This window comes from Epinephelus moara, unplaced genomic scaffold (genome assembly GCF_006386435.1).
Source record: "Epinephelus moara isolate mb unplaced genomic scaffold, YSFRI_EMoa_1.0 scaffold1357, whole genome shotgun sequence".
NCBI lineage: Eukaryota > Metazoa > Chordata > Actinopteri > Perciformes > Serranidae > Epinephelus > Epinephelus moara.
In genome coordinates this window covers 15,698-25,000 of record NW_026078837.1, presented here as the reverse complement: position 1 = coordinate 25,000, position 9,303 = coordinate 15,698, and the positions used below count along the sequence as shown (strand labels likewise).

Sequence of the window (9,303 nt, the reverse complement as noted above, 5' to 3'; positions counted from 1 at the left end):
GCTCTCTGCTGATGCAAGGACCACAGACTCACATATCAGCCCGTCTGAGGGATTTCATCGTCCTCAACGTTGACCCCAAAAGTGTCCACAAGAAGGTCAGTCGGATGTTTTACTGAGTCAGTGGTAATTCTCTTGTAGAGACCACCTGATCAGAAACAGACTGAACTGATGTCTGAGTGGTTCTTTAGGACTCGTTATTGATCAGAAGTATTTTCATGTGCAGTTTCAGTGAAACCATATAACAGTCGAGCGGAAAACATCGTCACAATATTTATATTGAAGGATTTGGTCAAAAACATTGTGATATTTGATTTTCTCACATCATTGACAGTACAACTTTCTGAGACTAATCTGGACTACCCCAGACTACCTCAGACTACCCCAGATTACCCCAGACTAGAATACCTCAGATTACCCCAGACTACCCCAGACTACCTCAGACTACCCTGGACCCGCTCTGATGTCCTGAGTTACCATGGACTACCCTGGACTGCCCCAGGCTATTCTGGACTACCCTGTTTGCCATAGATTTACAGAGTGCCCTTAAGGTTCAAACCAGGACTACTCTGACACAGTCTGGACTCCCTCAGACTACCCTGGACACCTGGACTACTTAAGATGACTTCAGATCAGACAAATTACCCCTGACCAGTAAAAATTCCTGCAGACAACCTCTGATCAGTCTTGGTCTGTCATGGACTCCCTCATTCTACCTCTGTCTATCTTGGACTCTGTCAGACTACCTTCGACTACACATACCACCCTGGACTCTAGGACTGCATTTAACTGTCACTGACTACCCAGGACTACCTCAGACTCTCTCTGATCAGCCTTGGTGTACCCTGGACTCTGTTAGACTACCTTGGACTACCACTGACTACCTTCGACTACCTCAGGCTATCTCTGATCAGTCTTGGTCTATCCTTGATTCCCTCAATCTGCCTCAGTCTACCCTGGTCTCTTTGAAACTACCATGGACTACAACACATAACCCTGGACTCCAAGACTACAGTATACTACCACTGAGTACCCTGAAGTGCCTCAGACAACTTTGGACTACCTCGGACTGCTTCAGACTATCTCTGATCTGCCTCAGTCTATCCTGGACTCTGTCGAACTACCATGAACTACCGCACACCACCCTGGACTCCAGGACTACATTATACTACCACTGAGTACCCTGGCGTACCTTAGACCGCCCTGGACTCTGTCAAACTCCTCTATATATTGAGACTGTACTGGACCACCCTTTATCACTAGTGTCTCTGTCCTTCAGGCGATTTCTATCATGGGTGATGAGGTGTTTAGCTTCACCATGAGTCTGACTCCTAACGCCACGGAGGGCGCCGGTTACGCTGACACCTCCAAAACTGATGGTAGAGTGAAGCTGAACGTGGGCTGCATCCAGGTGGTTTACCTGCACAAGTTCATCATGTCTCTGCTGGTGAGTTCGCTGCAGCTCTGAGAGTTTAACGTTTGTTTGTAATTAACAAGGTTGTTTCAGTTTGTAGTTCGTGTCCGTCCCCGTCAGGTCAGAATGAATTTATTGGACTTAATCTCCACAGGTGTGACATGTTTCAGATTATCACAGAGTCAGTTTGAATTAGTGTGTAAAAATTATTAATTTTTAATGATCAGTTGTTTTATTGTTGTAATATTGTTAATATTTTTGTTTTTGATGAAAGAAGATTTTTTTTGTCTTTTCGTTAGAACTTCACCAACAACTTCCAGACGGCTAAAGAAGCTCTGAGTGCTGCCACGGCTCAGGCGGCGGAGAAGGCGGCATCCAGTGTTCGAGACTTCGCCCAGAAGAGTTTCCGTCTGTCCATGGACATCAAGCTGAAGGCTCCGCTCATCATCATCCCCCAGTCCTCCACCTCCCATGATGCACTTGTGATGGATCTGGGTCTGATCACAGTGGGAAATAGCTTCTCTCTGCTGCCCGTTGATGGATGTCCGCTGCCGGTCGTCATCGACAACATGGACGTCCAGCTGACGCACCTCAAACTCTCCAGGTCAGTCAGTAGGTTCACGTTCTGCCGTGGCCCTGCCAGATGCCTCCTGCTGCTGCTGTTATCATTAGTCATACTTCTACTGTTATTATACACATATGATTATTGTCACATATGTACACTATCAGATATTAATATATACTTTAAACATATTGTACCACAGTAGCCAGAACTATAATTATAATATTATTACTTGCATTAATGTTGTTGTAAGCTACTGTCGTTACCGTCTGTCCTGCATCTCTGTCTCTGTCTCTGTCTCTGTCTGTCTCTCTCTCTCTCTCTCTCTCTGTGTCTCTCTCTGTCTCTGTCTCTCTGTCTCATTGTGTCATACGGATTACTGTTAATTTATCACGTTGATCTGTTCTGTACGACATCTATTGCACGTCTGTCCGTCCTGGAAGAGGGATCCCTCCTCAGTTGCTCTTCCTGAGGTTTCTACCGTTTTTTCCCCATTAAAGGGTTTTTTGGGGAGTTTTTCCTGATCAGCTGTGAGGGTCATAAGGACAGAGGGATGTTGTATGCTGTAAAGCCCTGTGAAGCAAATTGTGATTTGTGATATTGGGCTTTATAAATAAAATTGATTGATTAATTGATTCAAAGATCAATGTCGAGGTGATCATGTTCTTCTTGTCCCTGTAAGACGAGTTCAGAAGCTAAAGGAGTAGTACTGCACACATCTTTTTTTATAGTTCTGATATTAACAGGAGGAAATAAATGTTCCCGTGGTCACTTTATAAACAAACCACTTGTGATGTCACTCAGTCTGTTGTTGTCTGTCAGGACCTGTATGGATCCGGCGACTGGTCGACCCACGACGGAGCTGCTGGAACCAGTAAACCTGCACCTGAACATCAAGAGGAACCTGGCAGCTTCTTGGTACAAGAAGATGGTCGCTGTGGAGATCGATGGAGATCTGAAGCCCATGAAGGTAGGAGGAGTAGGAGTAGGAGTAAGAGGAGGAGGAGGAGGAGGAGAGGAGAAGAAGAGGAGGAGGAAAAGGAGGAGCAGGAGCAGATATTATAACACACCTTCTGTTAGCGTATATAGGGTCCTAAGGACAGAGGGATGTCGTATGCTGTAAAGCCCTGTGAGGCAAATTGTGATTTGTGATATTGGGCTTTATAAATAAAATTGATTGATTGATTGATTGATTGATAAGAGACCTGAGTTAAAGCCTCTCTGTTTGTAACTCCTCTGTTCTTGTTTCTGTAACCAGTCGTCGTGTCCTCCACCGAAGGTACAGTTTGTTCTGTGTTAGATCTGCAGCTGTAGTTGGTGACAGTTTACTGCTCTGCCATCTTTATGTATCAGGTTTATTTGTGTCAGACCGAGTCTCGTCTCTGAAACTTCAGATTGCTGTGATTATTTAAGGCTGATTAAATGTTTTTTTCATTGTGTTTGTGATTCAAGATAGAACCCTCCCCGACCACCACCACCACTACCCTGTTGTCTGTGATCATGTACACAGATGTCCACTCAGGTGGCGTCCAGATTTCTGATGTCAGTGTAAAATAATTCGGTCCAGTCTGATAAACCTGCAGAGATCACTGAGCTGTGTCACTGCAGATCAGATCATCGTTGTTACAGACACAAGTGACCACAGAGGAAGTTAGAGCCGTAGGTACAGGCTAGGCTAGCAGTTTCCGCTGCTTCCTGTCTTTATGCTAAGCTAGGCTAACCAGAGATGTGTAGTGGAACCTGTGCACAGAAACAGGACGGTTCCAGTCAGACGTCACATCTGGAGGTGTTTGTGTCTGCAGGTGGAGCTGAGTCAGGATGACTTGAAGGTGCTGCTGAGGATCCTGATGGAGAACCTTGGAGAGGCTGGCAGTCTGGAGCCCAGCACCCCCAGACAGGAGGCCGGAGTTCAGCTCCAAGCAGCAGGAGGCCCCCCTACAGGTCTCTACATGTTCATACAGAATTACATCCACCTTGACGGAGGGTCACTCTCTGATCAGCAGGTCTGAGGTCAGGTCTCTGGTGTCAGTGGTTTCAGCTCTCTTGATCCGTGTGTTCTGAGTTCAGGTGATGTCGGGAAAGCAGCTGTAAGCAGCGATGAAGAGGAGGACAAAGCTCTGGAGACCCTGAAGTTTAATTTCAGCATTGAGTCTCTCGGTCTGGTTCTGTACGGCAGTGACTTCAAACAGGTCAGTCTTACTCCTGGATGTGGGTTCTCTCAGTGTTCTGGGAGGTTCTGTCTGTGGTTCCTTCTGATCTACCAAGAATCCATCAAAGGCTGATGGAGCAGTTGGTCCCGGATCAGCTGGTGCAGGATCAGCTGGTTTGGGATCAGCTGGTTCAGGATCAGCTGGTGCAGGATCAGCTGGTTCAGGATCAACCGGTTTGGGATCAGCTGGTTCAGGATCAGCTGGTCTGTGATCAGTTGGTCCAGGATCAGCTGGTGCAGGATCAGCTGGTTCGGGATCAGCTGGTTCAGGATCAGCTGGTCTGTGATCAGTTGGTCCAGGATCAGTTGGTTCAGGATCAGCCAGTTTGGAATCAGCTGGTTCAGGATCAGCCGGTTTTGGATCAGCTGGTTCAGGATCAACCGGTTTGGGATCAGCTGGTTCAGGATTAGCTGGTCTGTGATCAGTTGATCCAGGATCAGTTGGTCCAGGATCCGTTGGTTCAGGGTCAGTTTGTCCTTGATCAGTTGGTCCAGGATCAGCTCTCTGGTTGCTGGATTTTGTGTCTGATGGAGGTTTGTGGTCCCTGCAGCCATCAGACCTGCAGCACCAGGAAAACCTCAGACTGGGAGAGTTTGCCCTCCACCTGTTGAAGGCCTCAGGGCGGATCTGGACCAATGGCAGCATGGAGGTGACCACTGTCCTGGGCGCCTGCACGCTGGACGACCTGAGGACGGGCATGGAGAGGGTGACGTCACGGTAACGGTCACATGATCTCTGGTTTCTCTCACCAGTGTTCGGACAGACGCTAAAGAAGAAGAAAGAAACTATTCTTCTACAGCTGGATGTTGGGCTGCGGTCAAAAAGTCCCTCCTATCGTCTTTTCCTAACCACTTTTCCTTGACCTCGATGTAAAATGTCACGAGGTCAAGAGAAGATGTGAGGGAGAATTCATAAGGACTTAGGAAAAGAAAACTGCGGTGCTGAGAGAATCCGACTGCACTTACACTGGGCTACGTAGTGATGCGACGACGGATATTATTGACGTGGGTCTGCTGTGGTGACACTACAGTGTTCTGAAGATGGACTACAAAAAGCACACGATGAGAACATATGGGGTGTACGTTCTCATCGTGTTGATTCATACAGGAAATATAAACGTGGACAACACGGTGAAAGATATTATTTAATTACTAAGGTCGGAATTGAATTAAAAAAAGGAATATAGGCTGCCAGCCACAAACTGAAACGAATTTTTTTTTTAAAAAACAAATACTAAATGCATTATTTTGTTTTTCCGTGTGAATAAAAAAAGAATGGAAATCCACGTGCTTTTTCCATTTTCTTCTTCAAATGGGCAGTTGGAGGCGAAATGAGACCACAACCAGTAATTAACTTGTGTTTGGCCTTTATTGTTAAATCAATTTTATGTGCCCCTACTGCATAGATAGACAGATAAATAATAAATAATGATAATATTAACAATAAAAGGGACGCTGCTGTGCCTCGTGCGTAAATGCGCACAGTGTCTCTCTTTATGGGGAAACGCGCTTATTGTTTCTGCTGTGGGGTGGGGTGGGGTGCTCGCTGCAGGTATTTAATAACCTCAGGCAGATATCTTTTAACGTTACAGTCGTTTGTATTTTTTGTTATGATCCTTCCACTGTAGCTCTGCAGGGAAACACTGTACAGGGGAATACAAAGTGGGAAGCAGTAACTTCATTGATTATTTAAATCTCCAGATACGCCAAGTATATGCGCATTTACGCACGAGGCACAGCAACGTTACTTCATTGATTATCTATCTATTTTTTTAGATTCAATTTTATTTATATAGTGCCAAATCACAACAAAAGTCATCTCAGGGCACTTTACACATAGAGCAGGTCTAGATAATACTCTTGAATCTATCTATCTATCTATCTATCTATCTATCCATCTATCCATCCATCCATCCATCCATCCACATAGCCAATGTTTTGAGATGCAGTAGGGACAGATAATATAGATATAACAATAAAGGCGAAAAACAAGTAGGTTCCTGGTTTTGGTTTAATTTCTATTTCAATTAGCCATTTGAAGACGAAAACGGGAAAAGCACGTGTATTTCCGTTTTTTTCACATTCACACGAAAATCGGAAAATTAAAATGATGCATTGTATATTTGTTTATCCTGTTACACAACAAGTTAAACAAAGCTGTGAAAGGAGGGTACACCAATAGTAGCGAAACGTTCATAGTTCACATCTAAGTTTAACATAATGTTGAAAGTTGAAAAAATATATATGAACAAGTTATGGCATGAGATGTATAATGCTTCATAAACAGCGGTAACTTAGATGGTGATCTCCTTCCTTTCTCGGTCATGTTGATCTTTTTCTTTCCTAATCATTTGAGTTTGTGAATGTTGCGTAAATATTGCCACCGCAATGACTTGTGGGACGGAATAATCTCCTTTCCTTTCGTAAAGGATGGTCCAGTGTACCCTATGCTAAAGGAGATTAGAGAGGAAGCATTGAAGCACCTTTCCTTGAAATTTAGAGAATTCGACCAGCTCTTATCATGGCTGCCACCATGGCTGCCATTTACTTCCGGGTCATTTCACTCAGTTAGGAACCTTCCTAAGCAAAAAAAACTTTCCGCGGTCGAACAGTCTTTTTTGCTTAGGAAGTTTCCTAGCTGAGTGAAGTGACCCGGAAGTAAATGGCAGCCATGGTGGCAGCAAGTATTTTAGTGGCCGCCATGATAAGAGCTTTTTGAATTCTCTAAACACTAAGGAAAGGAGGTTCAATGCTTCCTTTCACATCTCCTTTAGCATAGGATACATCGGACCTTCCTAAGCGATAGGAAAGGAGATAATTTAATCCCACAATGCTTTGCGGGAGCAATATTTAAAGCGACTGACCTTTCACGGAGACAAACGAATAAACCCGAAGAAGTAGGAGAAGAGGAAGAACGAAAGAAGTGACGAAAGGTAAAGAAAAAGAACAACTGGCTCTCAACATGACTGAAAAGTCATGGAGATCACCATGTAAGTCACCGTTACATTAAGCTTTGCCCATCTCATGCCATAACTTGATAATACGCGTAACGTGATATGTTCCAAACTCTCAACGTTGTTAAACCCATGCGTACTATAAACGTCACGCTACTGTTGTAACATTACCCAATTCAAGTTAATATTGTGGTGTCAGATATGCTCATTGTGCATTAATCATGTCACTATTTGAGCGTTGTTGAATCGCCAGCTTTTAGCAATATCATGAATTAATTTTTCTTCAGTCACAGATGCTGACATCTCTGCACTCATATGGGCACGTGTGCGGCTGAAGCACCTCTTCAGCGGGAGGCAGCCCTTTTTAGACTATTACGCAAATGAATTTCACCCAAACACTTTAGAATAAAGCCTCCCACATCTCTACCCTGCCCCCCCTTTTCCTTTCTGCTCTCTCTGTGAATTGAATAGTTTACTCATTTCTTGCATACGAACATCAGCAAACACAGAAAACCTGTCCATTTAGGCAGAAGATATACTGTTAATTGCACAGATGCACCTTCACCCCTATGTATGCTCTTGTTATTTGTTCTTTTCTTCTTTTTCTGTGTTGTTATTGTCACTAATATAATGGAACATCCAATGAACACAATTAAAAAAATAAAATAAAATAAAAAATAACTTCAAGGCACAATCATGTCAACATTTCAAGGTGTTTACTGAGTTCTGTGGTCGTTTTTAAACTATTGTAAGCAAATGACAGATGATGATTGATTGGCATATTAACACAAGTTTGTGTTTCAAGAAAAAGGGATATGAAACATTTTTATTTAGATGATGTTTTTAATTCAACATGTTTGGAACTTAAGAATGATATGTACAGTAGTAGATTTGTAAGCCTAACATATTTGCCTCTCTTGCATACATTTGAACATTTGTCATAAATAATCAAAATGATTCAGGAGGGTGAGTGTGAGCAACCATTTTCAGCGTTTCAGTTTCGTGACTGCCTATCTATCTTTTTTAATTAACGTTGGTAATTAAGTCATATTTTTCACTGTGCTGTCCACGTTTATATAGCCTGCATGAAGCAACAGGGTAAGTAGACACAGGGCGGAGTATCTGAGATGCGCTTTTTGTAGTCCATCTTCGGTAAACTGTAGTTTCACCACGGTCGACCTACGTCACTGACATCCGCTGTCGCATGATGACGTAGCCCAGCGTAAGTGCGGTCGGATTCTCTCAGCTCCACGGCTCTCTTTTCCTAAGGCCTTATGAATTCTCCTACTCATCTTTCCTTGACCTCGTGACGTTTCCCACCAAGGTCAAGGAATAGTGATTAGGAATAGACGATAGGAGGGACTTTCCGACCGCAGCCTCCGCCTGACTCCAGACTGGTGCCTGTGCTGCCCCCTAGTGGTTCCTCCACCATCTGCTGATGAGAACACAGGAAGTTTTACTGCAGCGGACAGGACCCACTGCAGTAAAACATGTTTTAACCCTCACAAACATTTTAACAGTGTCGTTGATGTTTGATCTGTGACTGTTTACTGTGACACAAACATCAGGAGGTTTCTATGTGACACCTGTGAACCTGTGGCTGTTTAATCAAACTAATGATGTGTTGACTCATCTGAACTCCACCTGTTGTAACGGCAGGATGGTCGGCCGCAGAGATGAGGACAGCCCCGATGCCATGATCGATGTGACGTATCGACAGAGCGCCGCAGAGCGGGAGGTGGTAGCTGTTCTGCAGAAACTCTACCTCTGTGCCAGCGTGGAGTTTCTGATGGCAGTGGCAGATTTCTTTCTGCAGGCTCTGCCGCAGAGTTCAACCAAGACCGCCGCCGGTGCCATTCAGAGTGACAGGCTGCCGCTGAGACAGACCACTGAGCCACGAGCCGACAACAAGCCCGGTGAGAACGACGGATCGAAACACCTGAGGTCAAATAAAGTCAAGGAGGCGTCACGTTTTCAGGTTGTCTGTCGGTGTCATTTTCGTTAACACGATATCTCAAGAACACCTCGAGAGAATTTCTTTAATGTGGCACAAACATCCACATGGACTGAGGAATAAACTCAATTCAATTTCAATCAATCAATTTTATTTATAAAGCCCAATATCACAAATCACAATTTGCCTCACAGGGCTTTACAGCATACGACA

The 9,303-nt window shown here is 44.3% G+C and overlaps 1 protein-coding gene across 1 annotated transcript in view; it reads left to right on the top strand.

Annotated features, from left to right (window-relative positions):
• Nucleotides 1-6: 6 nt before the first annotated feature.
• The window catches only part of LOC126386992 (intermembrane lipid transfer protein VPS13C-like), a 23,765-nt gene continuing 14,468 nt past the window's right edge, over nucleotides 7-9,303 (top strand). The window contains exons 1-8 of the mRNA XM_050039565.1: nucleotides 7-95; nucleotides 1,277-1,444; nucleotides 1,711-2,015; nucleotides 2,796-2,943; nucleotides 3,776-3,914; nucleotides 4,041-4,162; nucleotides 4,734-4,900; nucleotides 8,796-9,052. Coding sequence (XP_049895522.1) covers nucleotides 12-95; nucleotides 1,277-1,444; nucleotides 1,711-2,015; nucleotides 2,796-2,943; nucleotides 3,776-3,914; nucleotides 4,041-4,162; nucleotides 4,734-4,900; nucleotides 8,796-9,052 — 1,390 coding nt within the window. The 5' untranslated portion in view covers nucleotides 7-11. The remainder of the gene's footprint in view (nucleotides 96-1,276; nucleotides 1,445-1,710; nucleotides 2,016-2,795; nucleotides 2,944-3,775; nucleotides 3,915-4,040; nucleotides 4,163-4,733; nucleotides 4,901-8,795; nucleotides 9,053-9,303) is intronic.